The following is a 20,497-nucleotide window of genomic DNA, read 5'->3' as shown; positions in this document are numbered from 1 at the left end:
GCATCCACGTTCTGATGGAGGTACCGGTTCTATGGCTCGTATCTCTAGTAGATGCTGTAAGGCTCTGTTCACTAGAGATTGCTTGGTGCTTGACCTGCTGATAGGTGAGACCAGGAATCTTTCTGGTGGGGTGCAACAGAATTCGATGGTGTAACCCTGGGATACAACTTCTATGGCCCAGGCATCTGCTTGGGAGTCCTTCCAGGCCTGGGAAAACTCCAAAAGTCTTGCCCCCACTGGAAGAAGAGCATAGTCATGCTTGCTTGGGCTTGTTGTCCCTGTCACCTCTATCAGGTCTGTTGAAGGGTTTGTTCAATCTGGGATTGAAGGAACTCCTCTTCCCAGTAGGCTCAGACGAGCCCCAGGTGTTTTTTCGCTGGTCCTGGCGAAAACACGGGAGTGCATGGTTGGTGTGAAAGGAATGAGATTCCGTCTGTCCACATTGCGTAGGTTCCGGGGCAATGCTTTTTTCTTGTCTTGCGTTTCCACGAGTATCTTGTCCAAAGCCTCTCCAAAGAGGCGATCTCCCTGGAAAGGATATGAGGTGACTGTCATTTTAGACTGAAAGTTTGCTTGTCATGCTCTCAGCCAGAGAAGCCTTCTGATCACTGTCGTGGAAGCCAGTGCCCTAGACGCAGACATTAGAATGTCCAGGGTGGCATCAGCAGTGAAGGACGCGCGTAGCACCTTCCAACAGGCCTCTGTTGTTTTCCGGTGACATCTGAATGAGCTTTCTTATCTAGACGATGGAAACCCTGGAAGCGATTGACGCCGTAGCCGCCGCCTTGACAATCATGGTGATGGACTCATGTAATCTTTTCTGTGTGGCATCAGCCTTTTTATCGATAGGATCACGTATGGAATCGTGTCCATCCTCCGAGACTAGACCTGTTGACTGGATAGCCGCCACGGGACCGTCCACTGGTGGAGCCTGTAACATTTCATTGGCATAACTGGGAAAGGCATACATCTTTTTTACAAAACCTGAGAACTGCTTGTTAGCAGTTGGCTTGTCCCATGCCACCCTTAGCTGACGTTCAAAATAGTCCGGAAAGGGAAAGACATTTTCCACATACTCCTCAGGAGGGAAGAACTCCTGGTCACCTCTAGATCTGGATTTTAGCTTAGATCTTGAAGAGGCCGAGTCCTCGGAGGGAAGAGTTTCCTATATCTTTAAAGCCTTCATGGCTTTGGACAAGAAATAATGGTAGTCCTCCACTTAAAAAAAGCGGCTAGCCTGTTCAGGCATCTTAAGATCCTCCACCTCCTCATCTGAGAGGAATTCCCCTTCCTCTCTGTCCTCCTGCATGGACCCAACAGACTCCTCATCTTCCCATTGCTCCTCTCTAGAACCCCTACTGGGTCTTGGGGGTGCTTTTTGGGCAGCCTTAGTGGGCCAAGCTGAAGGAGGCTGGGACGGTTGTCCTGGGAAGGGCCCTTGTCCAGGGGATACCCGCCCTCTCACGGAAGGTGGAGATGCCCTCCTGCATGGCCTGGCGAAAGGCTAGCATCAGATCTTCTGCTCGGTTGATTAAGGCCCCTTGGAAGGTGTTACCCTCCCTGCGATCTAACTCTGGGCCCAGGGAACGCGAATCGGAGGGCTTACAAATCCATCCGTTCCAGCGTCGTGCTGCAGAGACCTGGAGATGGCGTCCGGATTTGGCTCCACTTCTTCAAGATGGCCGCCGATCTTCGCCTGCCCAGAATTAGCGGGCCCTGCTTCTTCTTGCGGCCAGCGGCGTTTGAGTGCACGCTGTGCTGCCGACGCCGCCTCTGCTGCACTCATCGGGGTGGCACAAACAAGCCCCGAAGGCAGGTAGGCCCCACTGCTGAGTTGCGCTCCGCCCGCCACTGCGGTGAGTGTTGTTGCCTCGTCCCCCGATGAAAAGTCTTCTGAGTGCTTGGTAGCCATCGTGCAGGTCTGACAAGCACCCGGGAGGGACTTGCCTCTCAACGTCTTCTGGCTCCAAGCAGGAGCAAGAAGGGAAAAAATAGAGTAAAAAGTAGGGGGGGAGAGAGAGACTCTGAGGAATAAAAGAGAGCAATATAGAGCAAAATAGAAAGAATTGAGAGAGAAAGTAGATGGACAGAATCGCAGAGCTCTGTCCCTAGCTGCTACTCCCTAAGAGGCAGGAATAGAACTGAGGGGCAGGGCTATTCCCAAGGCGCCAACAGGAAGGAGAAAAAAGTATTTCCTGCCTCCCTAAAGGAACGATGGGAATAACCCATGGAGATGTCCTCCACCTCAGTGGGAGAACAAGGTCTTATCACAGTTCAGTTATTAGATGCGGCTCCTTGATTGAAGGCCTGGTGAAAGAGCTCCGTCTTGCAGGCCCTGCAGAACTGTAAAAGGTCCTGCAGGGCCCTGATGTCTTCTGGGAGCTTGTTCCACCAGTGCAGAGCCACCACTGAGAAGACCCTGGCCCTGGTTGTGGCCAGCCTGGCATCTTTGGGACACAGGAGGGCCAGTCAATTTTGAGACCTTGAATGCAGTGCTCTCTGGGGAACATGTGGGGAAAGGCATGTAGGCCCCTGACCATAAAGGGCTTTAAAGGTAAGAACCAGCACCTTGAAGTGAATTTGGTATGCTATCGGGCAGCCAGTGCAGTGCTTTCAGCACAGGCTGGATATGCTCCCACATGGGGAGGCCCATCAGAAGCCTGGCTGCAGCATTTTGCACTAGCTGTAGTTTCCGGATTTGGGACAAGGGCAGCCCCATGTAGAGAGCATTAGAGTAGTCTAAGCTTGAGGTGACCATTGCATGGATCACTGTTGCCAAGTTGCTGTGTTTGAGGAAGGGAACCAACTGCCTAATCAGCCGAAGATGGTAAAAGGCTGACTTGGCAGTGGCTGCCCCCTGGGCCTCCATTGTTAAGGAATCATCCAAGAGCACTCCCAAACTCCTAACCTCCAGTGCTGGCACCAACAGAGCCTCATCGAAGGTCAGGAGTGGGATCCTTAACCCCAGATCGCCTCGGCTCAGGTACAGGACCTCTGTCTTCATTGGATTCAATTTCAATTGGCTCAGTCTAAGCCATCCAGCTACGGCTTGTAACGCCAGGTCCAGTCCTTCCAGTTTAGAGTCAGACTGGCTGCCCAACAACAGATAGAGCTGGGTGTCAACCGCATACTGGTGACATCCCAGCACATGCCTCTGGGCTATCTGGGCAAGGGGGGGCATATAGATGTTGAATAACATCGGAGGGAGCACCGCCCCTTGGGGCACTGCACAGATCAGTGGGTGCCTTCGGGATAGCTGTTCCCCTAATGCCGCCCTTGGTCCCCGACCCTGAAGGAAGGAGGCAAGCCATTGCAAAGCAGACCTCTGGTCTCCAGTGTCGGTGAGGTGGTGGATCAGGAACTGATGGTCGACTATGTCGAACACCGTTGACAGATGTTCTGCTGCTGACCAACATGGCTACCCTCGGGGAACCATCTCAAAACCAGGATGCCATTCTACTAGGCCAGTGATGCTTAGTGGGGGCAAACTACAAATCTTGGTGTGGTGGCGACAATTCAGAATTTGGGAGGGGAAAACAGAGGGCATTCAGGAGTTGAAGGCAACTCCTTCTCCTTATCTGCAATGGCTTCTGAGAGCCAATGGAGAAGAACAGATTATACTGCTCAGCTCCAACCCTGAGGATAAAAAAATCCCCGGCTCTCATATTCTCTATCCAGGCATTTTAAAAAGTGGCATGCAGCAAACAGGAACAAACCAAAAACTAGGGAGTTGGGCACAGAAGTCACGCCGGACGTCATCCTGAGGCTTGTGTATCACATCCCTCCCTTGTCTGGAGAATCTGTCAACAGGAGCTTAGACTCCCAAAAGCTTATACCCTGGAGATCTGGTTGATCTTTTCGGGGCTACTGGACTCAGAGCTTGTTCTTGTCTGGAGAGTTGCTTTTAAGGACCTTTAGTGGTTAGTGGCTGGACTGGGAGCTGGAAAACACAGACTGAGAGACCACATGCACGCACACTGCCATGGAGCTCATAGAAAGTCACACCTGCTTAGCATAGCCTACCTCACAGGACTGTTGTGCAGATAATAAGTGAAAGGCAGAACAATGAATGCTTCCTGAGTTCCTTGAAGGAAGGGCAAGACAACAAATGTACCAAACAAATAGGGTGGGGGAACACTTTATTAGGTCTTTTTTAATCTTTCTGATACATTTCAAGTACTTTCTTCTGCTCATTTTGGACCACTCACCAAACTTCTTTATATCCCTTATAACAGATGAGGGTTGGCACATGTTAGAGATTGTCTTACAGTTGTCTTACAGCACAAAACATCGTTAGTCAACAGATTCCTCTGTGTGCACAAACTAGATTTTTCACATCTAACGCAAAGCCTTGCAGCTTATGCCAGTGGTAAGGCAATTCATTGTAAGGTGTTGCAGTCCTGTCAAAAAGCCTTGGCTCAGTGGCAGAGCAATTGTTTTGCATGGAGAAGATCCCAGGTTTAATCCCTGGCTCCTCTAGTTAAAAGGATGAGGTAGCAAGTGGTATGAAAACACCTCTGGCCTGAGACCCTGGACAGACACTGCCAGTCAAAGTAGACACTGGCAGAAAAAGGGTCTGACTCAAAGGCAGCAGACAAAAACAACAGCTCTGCAGGGCACTCCCAGCTCTCTACTGCCCTGGTAGTTTGACCACTACTAGACTCCATGCAACATACATGCTCTCCTTGCATGCACATCTAGCCTGTCAAAAGCAATATACAGAGGAAAAGCTGTTCATACAGCCACATACTGGGGTCACTCATTGCATTCACTGTGACACTTCGGTCACTCATTTTATTCTCCATGTGTTTTATAAGCCTCGTGCAGTAGCTGAAAAGCCTCCAATGAGCCTGCTCTGCACTCCCTTCCCTTCGTCTTTGCTTTCAGCAGCATTGCCATCAAGGGAGCAGGTAGATGGTGAAGAGCGATCCTGAAGTGGGGGACGGAGGTAAGGAAGGGGAGAAATGGCAGCTTAGCCAAGGGTGGTTGGTGGGCCAGAAGCAGGCTTAGGGGAGGAGGAAGAAGCCACAAGGAATTCTGGCAAAGAAAAGAGAAGGTATCGAGGGGACTGCTACAAAGGGAAAGCAACTTGGTGACAAATCAGGGATGCTTTAGGCTGATCCTGCATTGAACAGGGGGTTGGACTAGATGGCCTGCATGGCCTCGTCCAACTCTGATTCTAGACACAGCAGATCTTGGGGCTTGCAGGCAGATGGTCATGACTTTGGCTTGCTTTTTCAAATCCAGCTGCCACTGTTACCTGGAATCAGCCAGGCAAGCAAAGCTTACAGAGCAGCAGCCATAACTTGTTTTATAGACAACCACAAGGAAGAACAGAGAGCCAGTTTCTGTCAGGATGCAATCACATCATCAGGTCGTAATGGAGCTTCTAGCCCCAACGGCCACACAACGGACCGTTGACCGAACTGCTGCCATCTGTGGTATGTTTTGAAGTAAACTTTCAATTTTATATTACCTTTATAGAGGGTAATATGGTAAAGCTTTAATGTTGTTCATAAAGCTTTAAAATTGTTTGTAAAGCCGCCTCGAGCCGGAGGAGAAGCAGAATGGAAAGATCTGGATCGGTTAAGTAGCTGCACTTGAAGAGCTTTTTAAAAGCTCAGTCAACACCTGAACTTAGAAGGGGTTTGGCATGAGGGGGGTCCCTGGGAGAAGGGAGCTCCTCTTTCACTCACATTTCACCCAGGCTTGCTTTTACTTACCAGTGCCTCATAAGTTCCTTCCCCAAAGCTTTTGAGGGTGCGGATGGGACAAAAATCATTGGTCTCCATTTGTTTGTACAAGGCATGTTACATGTAGGTGTAGTCTCAATTCTGATTCAGGCTGAATCGGGAGAGAATTTAACCTTTCAAGACCCACTCGTTTTTCATCAACTGAAACCAAGCTCTCACACTGCATTTTAAAAGGACACATCTTTTATTCTTTAAAATGCCAAGTGCCATGAAGCTGAGCAGGGCTTGAAGGGTTAAATCCTCACTTCCTTCCCTGCATGGCCCCTGATCTGCAGTATAAGGCGTTGCCCATGGAATTTCTCTTTTTCAGGGTGGGAAGGGAGGGGGAGAGAAGAGATTTGGTTGGAGAGTCTGCAGATATTCAAAAGAGCAGCAGGGACAGGAATGCATGAAGGTGCGTGCCAAATTCCCAAAATGAAGAACAAGACGAAGGGCTGGCATATTCCAGCAGGGTGTGGGCGGGCAGGAGACAGCATGGTTGATAGTAAGAAAGATAAACTGGGTGGGGTCAGGCCTCAAGAGCGAAGGTGTGCGTTTGCTTGTCTTAGAATGAGGAAATCACCATGGGCGGGGGCACTAGGCAAAAAAGAGAGACCTCAAAACTGGTATTTTCACAAGTAGGAGCTGAAATTTGCAAAGACATTTTCTCAGGCATCCTTTTCCCCCTCCTCTAGCAAACATACTCCCAGTCGCATCTGAATTTGTCACCTTGTGATTTCTTTGGTTCCTCTGAAGGAACGGGCTTCTTAAGGCTTGGCTTTTTCCCGGGCTCTTCCTCCACGTATTCTAGGCCAGCGATCCCAGAGCAGTCAATGGGGATTGTGTGTCCATTTTTCAGTGCTGTGTGGCTGCTTTTGTCCAACTCTTCTCCATCTGCTTGGGGTGGGGTGGGGGAGGAGGAGAAGAGAGATAGAATTAGTAGCATCAGGGTTAAGAAAGCACAGGCCTGAAGACCAGAAGCGGCTAGCAAAGAAAACACAACAACAATTGAATCTCAGTACGTATTACAGAGAATTAGTCCCGAAAATACAAATAGAGCATCCAGCAGTAACAGCTGATGTTTGATGGTAAAAAGAAGTATCAAAACTATCTTCTTGAGTTATAGACTACACTAGGAGAAAAGGCCTGTTGCGGACAGGAATGCGACGGGCGCTAGCAATCGTTCCCGGGGGAGGGGTGGGCGGGCCAGGAGGGGGAGGGGGCCTCTGGACGGCACCTCCCACCCGGCCGCCTTGGCGGGAAGACAGGAGAACCCATGGGGAGGGCCGCAAAGGGCTCTCCAGCCCCTTCCTGGCTCAGGTGTGTCAGCGGGCGGGCCAGGAGGAGACAGTGGGGCCCGTGGCTGGCTTTTCCCATGTGGCAGCGTCAGCGGGAGGGCAGGAGAAGCCACAGGGAGGGCTTCAAAGGGCTCCCTGGGCTGTTCCTGGCTCACTTGCATCCGCGGGTGGGCCAAAAGGGGGCGGGGGGCCTCTGGCCGGCATCTCCTGCTCGCTGGCCTTGACGGGAGGGCAGGAGAAGGGATGGGGAGGGCTTTAAAGGGTCTCCCCGGCCCCTTTCTGGCTTGTGCGCCTCCCTCCACCCGGGCCGGGGGGGGGGGGGGGGGGAGTATAAACGGGCGCGCGGTGGCTAACACACCACCGCCACAGCCCCCTACGTGCTCCCCCCAAGGCCTCTGAAGCGGGGGGGCATTGTAAATGGAGCTGTGGTGGCTAGTGCACTGGCGCCGCCGGGCCCCCCGGGGCTGCTGAAGGTGGGGGGCGCTCTAAACGGGCCCACGGCGGTGGGTGCGCCGCCACCGCCACTGTCCCCCCACTCCCCCAAGGCCTCTGCAGCCAGGCGGGGGGGCATAAATGGGGCCACCGCGGCTAGCGCACCACCGAGGCCATCCTGCCTGAGGCCTCAGTAGCGGGGGTAGGGTGCTGTAATGGGGCCTGCAGCAGCTAGCACAGCACCGCCGCCCTCTACCCATTCCCTCCAAGGCCTCTGAAGCAAGGCAGAGGGCACCGAAAATGGGTTTGCGTGGGGTGGGGCGCTGGCGCCTCTTCCGAGGTGGCACTCCACCCATTGCTCTGGGAGGCGCCTGAAGTCAGGTGGGGAGGGAGATGGGTGTGTCAGCCGGTGCGCCACCTCCACTGGAGAGGCCGCACTCCACCCGCCCTTCCCGGAAGCCCCGAAGACGCTCGCCGCGTCCGGGACCTACCTACCTGCCTGCCTAACAGTGTGCCAGGGGAGTGAGCCTGGTGGGGCGAAGGCGCACGGCCACGGTGCCGGCCCAATGACACAGCAGGCCAAGGCAACCGGGTGCGGTCCTCCCGTGATGGGGCAGCTGGCGGCCTGCCAGGCCAGCGTGCTCAAGGCTCCCATGGGTGGAGGAGGCTGGGCGCGGGGGGCCCCCCACGCCTGCGACAATGAGGAATGGTGTGGCAGTGGTAGGATTGACCTGGGGCTCGCACATGTCCCACCATTCCGCCTGGCGGCCCCACACAGACTAAGGACAAAAGGCTGCCTGGCGGGTCTGTGGGCGGGGGCAAGGCGACAGAGGGAGGCAATCCAGCCAGGGGATTGCCCCCCCCCCACTGAGCGACAGATCAGGGACCCAAAGCCTAGGGAGGCGTGTGGAACGTTCAGGGAGTCTCACACCAAAATGCTTTCATATATAAGGAGAGATTACAATCTCTCTATTTTGGAATTTAGAATCTGGGGGATACAATTATGGTTTTAGGTAGTTGGGGTCTGTGGCTTGTGATTGTACTATTTTATTCTTGTTTTGTTGTTGTTGTTCAGTCGCACAGTCGAGTCCAACTCTTCGCGACCTCATGGACCAAATCACGCCAGGCCTTCCGGTCTTCCGCCATCCTCTGAAGTTTGCTCAATTTCATGTTCGTTGCATCTATGACACTGTCTAGCCATCTCATCCTTTGCCGTCCCCGTCTTCTTTGACCTTCAATCTTTCCCAGCATCAGGGTCTTCTCCAGTGAGTGCTCCCTTCTCATTTGGTGGCCAAAGTATTTGAGCTTCAGTTTCATTATCTGGCCTTCCAGGGAACAGTCAGGGTTGATTTCTTTGAGGATTGACTGATTTGATCTTCTTGCAGTCCAAGGGACTCTCAAGAGTCTTCTCCAGCACCATAGTTCAAAAGAATCTATTCTTCGGCGCTCGGCCTTCCTTATAGTCCAGCTCTCGCAGCCATACATGACTACTGGGAATACCATTGCTTTGACCATGCGGACTTTTGTTGGCAGGGTGATGTCTCTACTTTTTATCATGCTGTTTAGGTTCGCCATCGCTTTCCTCCCAAGGAGCAGGCGTCTTTTAATTTCATGGCTGCAGTCACAGTCTGCGGTGATCTGGGATCCCAGGAACGTGAAGTCTGTCACTACTTCCACAGCTTCCCCTTCTATTTGCCAAGGAGTGATGGGGCCGGATGCCATGATCTTAGTTTTTTTGATGTTGAGCTTCAAGCCCACTTTTGCGCTCTCCTCTTTTACTCTGAGCAAGAGGTTCTTTAGATCCTCTTCACTTTCAGCCATTAGAGTGGTATCATCTGCATATCTGAGGTTGTTGATCTTTTCCCCAGCAATCTTAATTCCCGCTTGTGATTCATCCAGGCCAGCATTTCGCATGATGTACTCTGCATATATATTAAATAAGCAAGGTGACAGTATACATCCTTGTCGTACTCCTTTTCCTATGCTGAACCAATCAGTTGTTCCGTATCCGGTTCTAACTGTCGCTTCTTGGCCCTTATACAGGTTTCTCAAGAGACATGTGAGGTGGTCTGGTACTCCCATCTCTTTAAGGACCTGCCATAGTTTGTTGTGATCCACACAGTCAAAGGCTTTAGCATAGTCAATGAAGCAGAAGTAGATATTTTTCTGGTACTCTCTTGCTTTCTCCATAATCCAGCGAATGTTGGCAATATGATCTCTCGTTCCTCTACCTCTTCGAAACCCAGCTTGTACTTCTGGTAGTTCTCTATCCACGTACTGTTGAAGCCTAGCTTGTAGGATCTTGAGCATGACCTTGCTAGCGTGTGATATGAGTGCAATTGTGCGATAGTTTGAACATTCCTTGGCATTGCCCTTCTTTGGGATTGGAATGTATACTGATCTTTTCCAATCCTGTGGCCACTGTTGCGTTTTCCAAATTTGCTGGCAAATGGAGTGCAGAACTTTAACAGCATCCTCTTCTAAGACTTTGAATAGCTCAGCTGGGATACCATCACCTCCACTAGCTTTGTTGTTAGTAATGCTTTCTAAGGCCCATTTAACTTCACATTCCAGGATGTCTGGCTCGAGGTCAGTGATTATACCGTCGTGGTTGTCAAGGACATCGAGGTCTTTCTTGTATAGTTCTTCTGTGTATTCTTGCCATCTTTTCCTAATCTCTTCTGCTTCTGTTAGGTCCCTACCGTTTTTGTCCTTTATCATGGCCAGCTTTGCATGGAACGCTCCCTTGATTTCTCCAATTTTCTTGAAGAGATCTCTAGTCCTTCCCATTCTATTGTTTTCTTCTATTACTTTGCACTGTTCATTCAGGAAGGCCTCCTTATCTCTCCTTGCTGTTCTCTGGAAATCTGCGTTCAGTTGGGTAAATCTTTCCTTTTCGCCTTTGCCTTTCGCTTTCCTTCTTTCCTCTGCTATTTGTAAAGCCTCATCAGAAAGCCATTTTGCTTTCTTGCATTTCTTTTTCTTTGGTATGGTGGTGATTGCTGCCTCCTGTACAATGTCACGAACCTCCGTCCATAGTTCTTCAGGCACTCTATCTATCAAATCCAGACCCTTGAATCTATTCTTCACCTCTACTGTATATTCATCAGGGATGCGATCTAGGTCAAACCTGAATGGCCTCGTGGTTTTCCCAATTTTCTTCAGTTTAAGTCTGAATTTTGCAATGAGTAGCTCATGATCTGAACCACAGTCAGCTCCAGGTCTTGTTTTTACTGACTGGATAGAGCTTCTCCATCTTTGACTGCAAATTATATAGTCAATCTGATTTTGGTGTTGCCCATCTGGTGATGTCCATGTGTAGAGTCGCCTCTTAGGTTGTTGGAAAAGGGTGTTCGCTATGACCAGTGTGTTCTCTTGACAAAACTCTGTTAACCTTTGCCCTGCTTCATTTTGCTTTCCAAGGCCAAACTTGTCTGTTATTCTGGTTACCTTTTGACTTCCTACTTTAGCATTCCAGTCCCCTATGATGATGAGGACATCATTTTTTGGTGTTAGTTCTATGAGGTGTTGTAGGTCTTCATAGGACCGGTCCACTTCAGCCTCTTCTGCATCAGTGGTTGGGGCATAGACTTGGATTACTGTGATGTTGAATGGTTTGCCCTGGAATCGGACCAAAATCATTCTTTCATTTTTGAGATTGTATCCCAGTACTGACCCCTGCACTCTCTTGTTGACTATAAAGGCCACACCATTTTTTCTACGAGATTCCTGGCCACAGTAGTAGATATAATGGTCTTCAGAGTTAAATTTGCCCATTCCTGTCCACTTTAGTTAACTGATTCCTAAGATATCAATGTTCAGTCTTGCCATCTCATTTTTGACCACGTCAAGCTTACCTTGATTCATAGATCTTACATTCCAGGTTCCTATGCAGTATTGTTCTTTGCCGCATCGGACTTTCCTTTCACCATCAGACATATCCACAACTGAGCTTCCTTTCGGCTTTGGCTACTGGTAAATTGGCCATAATAAATTTGAATTGAATTGACAATCTCTCTGTGAACTGCTGTTGAAAGTCTATGGGTGAGCTAAAAATATTAGATTCAGGTGGGCAGCCATGTTGGTATGAAGCAACAGAACAAAGTTTGAGTCCAGTGGCACCTTTAAGACCAACAAAGTTTAATTCTGGGTACAAGTTTTCATATTTATTTCACGTGAATGCACGTGAAAGCTTATACCCAGAATTAAACTTTGTTGGTGTTAAAAGTGTCACTGGATTCAAACTTTGTTCTAAAAATATTAGAAATTGATTTTAAGTGCCATTTGTCACTATTTCTATAGTCAATTATTTACTGAATTGTTTCAAGTGTCAAATCTTATATGCAACCCACCATGGCTGATGTGAAAACCTCAATTCTCGCTTGAGAGGTGGGGTGCAATTCTCTCAAATATACTGGTATGTAATTACTATATTATAAGATTTTAGACATCATATGCTACAGCTGCTTATGTTACATACAGGTGACCATTATTTAGCAGACTTTACAGACACACAGAGACACACACTTGGTACAGCGGAGGTTTATTAATTATCCTTCCCTTGCTTGTATCTTTATGGAAAACCAAACCATTTTGCATTGTCCTGTTTGGAAAGGGTGGGGTGGGGGTATATTGACAGGTGCAGAGCTCTTGGTCTTCTGGGCATACTTTTCTTTCACATGGTTTAAAAGCAGAGGGAACTATGTCATTAAGGACTGACATGTAGGGTTGCCAGGTTCCCCCTGACCACTGGTGAGAGATGGGGGGTGGGGTTTCTAGATCCCAACCTGGGAAGTTTCTGGAGGTTTGTAGGTGGAGCTTGGGGAAAACAAGGACCTCAGTGAGTTACAACGCCACAGAGTCCACCCTCCAATGCATGCCTTTTCTCCAGGGGAATGGATTTCTGTAGTCTGGAGATAAGATGTAATTCCGAGAGATCCCCAGGTCCCATCTGGAGGCTGGCATCCCTCCTGACATGAGAAGATGTTAAGGAATGTGACCATGCCATGATTAAGATAACCTCATAACCTAAGAGTTCAGTGTTTCTCTCTGAAAGTCAAACTTCGTCAAGGACACCTGCTTTTGAAACTGGGGGAGGGGATTAGTTGCCCCTGCTCTATGCGAATGGGGAGCCCACAATCTCTCCCCACTGGCTGAAGCTCTACATAGTAATGCATCTTCAAGGACATCCATCAGAATTTGTAGGGGAAGGCAGAACTCCATGGATAGCTGTACTAGAGATCTCCAAAGAAAGGACAATTCACATAAATATAGAGGAAACATTCATCTTATTGCCTGAAAGGGTGCACACATAAAAAAAACAGTCAAGCTGCATTTCTTTGAATATACCATCACAAGAATGAAGGGTGGAAAGTTTTAAGGTAATTTCATTCATGATTTGAACGATTTGCTCAAACTGTGGACCTGTCCATGCAGACAGATGGTGCACACACATTCTCCTCCACCCCTAGTCACACAGGATCACATTGAAGAGCAGTGGCTGCTGTACAAAAAAGGGGGGGTGTCTTCATTCTCCAGGGTTCTTTTTAACAAGGCCCTTTTAACCAATCTGCTCCGAAACTATTGCCAGGAAGCAATCCGTGAACTTGAATAAAGCTTTTTAAAACCCTCCTACATTTTGCAGGTCATTCCCTTTCAGAGGAAAGACTGGTAGCAACTGGGGGGGGGGGGGGTTTCCTTCCCCTGCTGTTGTTTTGTATGAGATCTCTCCCCACCACCACTCACACACAACCTTTTCCTCTGCCTCCTTTTCCCTTCCCACCCTCCAAAATGCTACAAAGGTTAACATATGCAAACAGAAAACTGCCTGCAACAACTTTTTTGCTGTTCGGAGCTTGTGTTCACATCATGCCCTAGACAGGTTTTTTGTTTGCTTGCTTGCTTGGATTGTTTTTCATTTCTGTAATCCCAGTCCCACTGCATTGTTTGCAAGATGCCGTATGTGATGTTAACGGCATTGTTTTTAGAATTTGTAATCCGCCTTGAGCCACTGCAAGAAAGGCAGGCTATAAATGAAGTTGGGGTTTTTTTTAAATGGGTGCCTTCCCAGATTAGTATCTTGAAAGCCAGTTTGGTGTAATGGTTAGGAGTGTGGACTCTAATCTGGGAGAGCTAGGTTTGATTCCCCACTCCTCCACATGCAGCTGCTGGCATGACCTTGGATCAGTCATAAATTATTTTAGAGCTGTTTTCTCAGGAGCAGTTTTCGAAAGAGCTCTCTCAGCCCCACCTACCTCAAAGTGTGTCTGCTGTGTGAAGAGGAAGAGAAAGGAGATTGTAAGCCGCTCTGAGACTCCTTTGGGTATAAATCCAATCTCCTCTTCTCTTCTTCTTTTCAGAACTAATCATGTCTACCTTTTGCTCCAATCTGCCACATGAGCCCCTTTTAATTTTTACTTGTCATGGACGTCTTTCTCTCTCATTGCTGCAGCATGTGTCCTTTTATCTTCTTAAAGCAAAAGTTGCTGTCTCAGAGGAAATCATAGAGATAATACTCAAAACAGATCAGGAACAGGGCCCTTTCCGAGTGCTTCTCCAACTGGTAAGTCCAGCTTTGTTAACCGTGCCAGGTCCGTTCTGGAGGGTTGGCAAGGGGGCTTTGTGGAAGCAAGGAGATGGCAGCCCCTGCTCCCTCCTCCAGGTTCGGGTGGCAGAGCAGCCACACCTGCCTCTAGGCCATGGTGCCCGTGGGTGCCATGGCACCTGCTGACACCTTTCCCGGGGCCTGCTAAGTGTTTTTAGGAAGTGGGCGGGGCCAGCTGGGGCCTCTGCCCAGCAAGACTGACCACCAGAGATTGCTTTGACAAGAGCACAGCTCTAGGGTCTTCACTGTGTGAGTGGAGGTAAGCTGTGGCAGCCATTTCCTGTCTGGCTCTGCCTCCTGCGGAAGCAATTTTATGGCTGCACTCACCACACTGTGTCAGAATTCCAAAGCTGCCTGCAGGCTCAAAAGATTGGAGACCTCTGCTGTAGGCTACCATTTACTTATCATCCATGGCCCCAGGGCCTAAAGCATGGTTATGCTTTAATAGGACCGGGAAGGGCAAAAGGGGCCCCAGCTTAGGCTGCAGGTTCATTAACACAGTGGCATGCTCTATTTAAGTCATTTTAGAAAGGAACAGTTTTCTTTCAAGACTCATGAGATTCTGGTTATGGGACAGCATCTGTGTGGTGGCGGTGAGGGTGGATTTAACAAATCTGTACTTGGTCCAGAGAAATGATGTTTGGGACCTGCACAACACACCTGTTGAAGGTTAATTACTAGGATTGGATGTTGTATGGCCACGACATGGCTATGACAGAAGCAGAACCATTCTAGGTTATCCAGGGGCCTTTCCCCTCCCCACATACACACACTTCAACTTCTGATTTACCCTTAGTCCATTTTAGCCAGGAGCAGACTCCCTTTCAACTAAGCACGGGGAAAAACCAGAAAGACATGTCATGTGACAAAGCCAGTCCCATGACCAGCTCCAGGGCCATTTTAACTTCCCAATGAGACCCACATTTGGGCTTACCAAGTTTTCCTTGGGCCAGTGATACAAGGATCCTTTTTAAAAAAGTTTTGCCATTACTAGGTTGTCTAAGATATTTTCAGGTTTTCTAAATATTTGCCCTTTCTCAGCTTTTTCTCACAATACCACACTATGTTCTACATCAGACAGAGCAATATCAGAAGAGTGAAAATTATGACTGCCATTGACGTTTCCCCTTCAATATTTTTTTCCTGCTTCCGGACTGTCTGTTCAAGGAGGAAGTCACAGCAGCAGTTCAGACAACTATCTACACAATGGAGAAGGGTTTTAACCTTGGATGTTTAAAAAAAAGACAAAAAACACACAGGGCAGAATGCCTCCGGCCTTTGATGGCTTCTAAAAACCTGATGAAAAGAAAAAACTGCTTATTTCTTATTAAGGACAAAAGAACACAGTTAATTTGCTCTTTGCCGGCTAAAAAGCCAACTGAATGGAAGAAAGCAGCAAGGCAGGGACAGGACAAGGGGACTCGAAGACACACAAGCTCAAGGCAGGAAGAAGCTGGAGCCATCTGCCCAGCTTGTACATCAGCACAGACAGAGAGTCTCGCACAACAGTCAGGCAGTTGACAGGACCAGAATTGGCTCTTTTAGCCCACCAGGCATATTAATATCACTTCTACCAGGCAGTCACAGGCCTACACCCATTAAGGCGGCTTCTGACATTTTTTCCTCCCCTCAAAAAGGAGTGCCTTCCACCCCCCAAGGTTAACAGCTGGTGTGAATGGCAGTTAGGGCATCGGACTGGGTTCTGGGAGACCCGCTGCATCTGAATCCCTATTCACTCTGTCATGAAAGCTCATTGGGTGACCTTGCACCAGGTGAGCTCTCTCTTAGCCCAGCCTACCTCACAAGGTTGTAGTGGAGATACAATGGAAGAAGGGAGATTGACATGTACCATCCCCAGCTTGTCGGAGGAACGGCAGGATTAAAGAAATGGTTCTCTAAATAAATGATCCTACAGAAGGGGAAATGCACAAAGCCTTCCCAACCAGCAGCTACCCACTGCTACCAGATCCAGATTTAGCAAGGCAGTGGGTTTTCCCCTCTCTCATTTTCCCTCAGGCTCACTGTAAGCATTCCCAACAACCTCACCTGCAGTAGCCAGTGTCCCTACTCAAACTGAATTACCACAGGAGTTCTTTGCAGTATGGAGGATGAAGAAATGAGGCACACTTGAATTGTGAAGGGAGCTGTGATTCCCACCTCCAGTTTTCCCAGCAGCTGCTTAACACTCCTAGCCCCATCTACATAAGAGCAGGAACAAACCAGAATACACAGCACCTAACTACAGGACGGACAACCTCTTGTTTTCCTTTGCCATCAAACCAGGTTTGATACCCTACTCCTCCACATGCAACTGCTGGTGTGACCTTGGGTCAGTCACAAGTTCTCTCAGAGCTGTTCTCTCAAGAGCAGTTCTCGAAAGAGCTCTCTCAGCTCCACCCACCTCACAGGGTGTCTGTTGTGAGGAGGGGAAGGGAAAGGAGATTATAAAACGCTTTGAGACGCCAAGTGAAGGGCAGGGTATAAATCCAATCTCCTCCTCCTCCTCGCAAAGATTCTACATAATTCAGGGAAGAGGTTTTTTCCCCCTCTTTAAGAGACTGGACAGAGAAGTACAGTCCAAAGGCAGAGGAAACCAGTACTGTAAAAGTAGCCAATGTGAAGAGTAGAAACAGGTACAGCAGAAGGTATCATGGACAAGATATAAGGACATTATGGAGACTGGGCATGGAAATGCCTTTGACTGTGCCTCATTTTGTATATACATTTACTTACTTTTATTTATAACCCGCCTTTCTCCCCAAAACAGCTTACATTGTTCTGTTCTCCTCCATTTTATCCTCACAACATCCCTGTGAGGTAGGTTAGGCTCACAGTGTGTCTGCCCCCAAGTGTGACAGTGTGACAGTGACCCCAAACACCCAGCAAGTTTCCATGGCAGAGTGGGGATTCTAATCTGGGTCTCCCAGCTCCTGCTCTGACCCTCTAATAGCTACAACATGTTGGCTCTCAATGATTGGCTGATAAACAATGAGGCACCAAATCGGCAGACCTGAAGGATCCCCACAAGATTTATTTTATTTATTTAGAAAAAAAAATATGCAGCCTCTCCAGAGTCCTGCTCAAAGTGGTTTACAAGTAAAACCACCATAAAAATCATCATAGGCTCCCCTTGTCTACCTGTCTGGCCTTCGGGGTGGTGGCGGTGGGGGAGTTAATCTGTTTGAAATTAAGTTTGCTTCAGAATTTTCTCACTCTAGCAAACAGGCAATCACCAGTGCAGTACAGCGAGAAAAGAGGCACATTAGGGTAATTTTGGGAGAGTGCCCTGGATTCTTGGATGGGTAGTCTCAAAAGCTCAGATCTCAGCTATGCAGTGGGCCTTCGGCAAGCAATGACCCCACAATCTAGCCTTCTTGACAGCCCTATTAGTGAGACTTAGAAAGATATTGAGAAGGAAAAGAGGATACCAGCAGTACAGCCTTGTCCACCAGGAAGGTGCAGAGGCTCATAGCAAAGATGTTTAAAAAGCAGGTGGGAACTGAAGAGTCGTATTTATTAGAGGGTGGCAGGGAGGGATCATACAGGCCAAGAATGCCAAAAGATGAGGGTTCTCAGGGTCAGGAGGCTATACAGAGGAAGACAATGGGTAAAAACTCACCCTGTTCAGGGTCTTCAAACAGAACCCCTCTTTCAATGAGCTCCGCTCTTGGCTTTCGCATTGAAATCTTTCGTTCTAAAACTGACATTAAAATTGGGGAGAAAAAGAGAGCCAGCACTCAATACAGAGAAAGTTGGAAGTTTGGGAAAAAATAAAAAAGGTCCTGTTATTTAAAAAAACTGAATTATTTTCTCTACAGACATTGTAAGCTTTAAGGGAAGAAGATCTGGATACAGATTCTGCACTGTGTTCACAATTATCTTACAGATGTGTAAGCTCTTGGTGCTGACCAGACTTGAGCATCTCATTGCTAAGAAGCCTATAATGATACTCTACAAATGGAAAAGGCAGTCAATGGTTGCTTAAAATTTATTTATTAGATAAGCAGCTGTGGCAGCTGCCATAACTCTTGGTCATGGAATCCACTGACCTCTCTCTATGTGTAACTCAGCACATCACTTTGAGCTTCCTTCTTCCTTCCCATAGCCTAGGGACAGCTGCACTAGGTTTGAGAGTACTGCTTTAGAGAGCCAGCCATAGGAAGAGTTCCCAAGTATTACTGCAGATAAGTTTTTTTAAATTCAGGTATGAGATGCACCAACTACAGAACCCAGTGGAAGTGCAGAACCACACACACACACACACAGTTTCATTCCAACAGAAAAACAATACTGCTGCCTAGCTTAGTTACCTTCTGAAGTCTCTTTGAACTTGCCACTGGTTTTCTTTTTCCTCCACTTCCAAGGTTTAAAGATCTTGCCAAAACCTGCGAATTTGCTTTTCCTCTTGGAGGGAGGAGTAGTATCGCCAGATTCCAGTGCATCGGCTCCCATCCCACCATCGCTCAGCGGATGATCCACTTCCTCGGCTACATAGAAACAGAAAAAGAGGACAGAACTACTTTACAATTAGCTGACATTTGGAAAGACCTTCCCATTCCCGAATCCAGGTCTCCCAACTGATGAGGAGGAATATTAATGTAAGAGGCAGGAAAACGCAGAGTGCAAAATTAAGTGAGACAACTCAAGAAACATTCACGTAATCAGGCCCACATTTGGTTAGTCTTAAAGGCACCACTGATTTCTGTTTTACTTTGTTACAGCACAGTAACATGGCTACTGAAATTATGAACCAGTGTTAAAAAGGGCAAAACAAAGAGAATACAAATATATAAATGCCAACATAAAGTCTTTACTAGAATCTGTGTTGCTGTACAGTCTGGTAAGATGACTTGTAGAAAGAGCCTACTGAAATTATCTGCCCCATCAGAGAAGCTGGACCATTTTGCCATTCCTTTCCCATTAAAAAAAAAAGAAAAAGTCAACAAAACACAACAATGTTCATGGCCAAGAATAACAACCTCAGGAAAGCTACACAATAACAGCCTGCTACTCCACCTACTGTTCTGGCATTCCCCAAACATTTTCAAAAAGGAAGAGCTCTCTGAAGGAAAGGGTGGTGTGTGTGGGGGGGGGGGGGTTTGCATTCCTGTTACTTAAAGCATCAACAATACAATCTACGAGGCAAATGGAAGAGAGGTATGAACAATTAGCATTAAGAAGATTTAACATCATGCCTTCACTTCTCGTGCACATTTGCACTTCTTTGCAGCCTTTGCTGCATCTGGGTTCTCCAACTGCAGACTTTAGAAAGGAAAAATTAGACAAGTGCCTTAACAGATGGCAGCACATAACTACTTCCACAAATAAAAGGATGCCAGTTTTCATATACCTTTCAGCAATGCATCTCCATACCCATTAACATCTACTTCCTTTATCTTAACATCTGCTTGATGTCCCCTCCCCCTTTTTGGTGCCCTGGGTTACAGATTTGCCAGCCCAAAACATATATTTTTACCCAGGTTTCTAAGTAAGGGGTTTTCTCTTATTAAGAAGTTTTACGGTCTGCTTCTAGCCAGAACACTGTTTTAGGGCTTTTTAAAAGCCTGCTCAGTCACTGTTTTATGCCCATGTCTTGTTTTGAATACTGATATATTATATTGGTATTTTGTATTATTTTATAGTACTGCTTTTACTTGCAAGCTTCCTCAAGCAGTTCTCTGGAGAAGCAGCACATAAACTGAACGTATGAAGCTGCAGTACACCAAGTCAGACTACTGGTCCATCAGGATCAGTCTTATCTACTCAGACTGGCAGTGGTTCTTCAGAGTCTCAGGTAGAGGTCCTTTACATTACCTACCACCTGATCTACTTAGATGGAGATGCCAGGGATTGAACCTGGGACATTTGGTGTGCTAAGCAGATCCTCTACCAATGAGTCCTTTCTCTACCCTCCCCAATTCTCTAAAAAAAGGTGTACAGAGATACAAGTATCTATGTCCAGTCATAATTAGTACAGGCCATGCATTAGATGCAATTACCATATCACAATTCCAGCTATGAGAAAACAGGTCACCTGACAACATTATGGATCAAACATGACACATGATGCTGGGAATTCCATATTCAGAATTCCCGGGTCTCCCCCCCCCCCCTTTTTAAACAGGCATGTAGGACCCCAATTCAGATCAAGACCCTAGCGAATTGGGGTAGTAATCATCCCTTTGTCCCCATACCTTTTTCCTGAGGTGGAATGGCCCTATAGAACTATCCTCTAGCAAGGCAAACCTTTTCAGTTCAATAAAATGGCATGAACAGTAAAGGGAATAAGTCACTTTCAAGCCAAAGGGTTTGAAATCCTACAGAGGCAGGAGTGCTATGATTTCCCATCACCATATCACACTTCACAAATGTGAGGAGACATCTACTAGCGATCATGAACTGAGCTCCCATCATGTAGTTTATTCAAGAGC

General features: G+C 47.8%; 1 protein-coding gene across 1 annotated transcript in view; it reads right to left on the bottom strand.

Annotated features, from left to right (window-relative positions):
* PHACTR4 (phosphatase and actin regulator 4) overlaps positions 1-20,497 on the bottom strand; it is a 60,585-nt gene that overhangs the window by 24,081 nt on the left and 16,007 nt on the right. Inside the window, 3 exon segments of the mRNA XM_015409202.1 lie at positions 6,462-6,626; positions 17,686-17,766; positions 18,377-18,553. Of these exon segments, the coding sequence (XP_015264688.1) occupies positions 6,462-6,626; positions 17,686-17,766; positions 18,377-18,553 (423 nt within the window).

This window comes from Gekko japonicus, unplaced genomic scaffold, assembly GCF_001447785.1.
Source record: "Gekko japonicus isolate JY-2015 unplaced genomic scaffold, Gekko_japonicus_V1.1 scaffold167, whole genome shotgun sequence".
Classification (NCBI taxonomy): Eukaryota; Metazoa; Chordata; class Lepidosauria; order Squamata; family Gekkonidae; genus Gekko; species Gekko japonicus.
The sequence above is the reverse complement of the archived record's forward strand: the minus strand, read 5'-3'. Positions and strand labels throughout refer to the sequence as shown.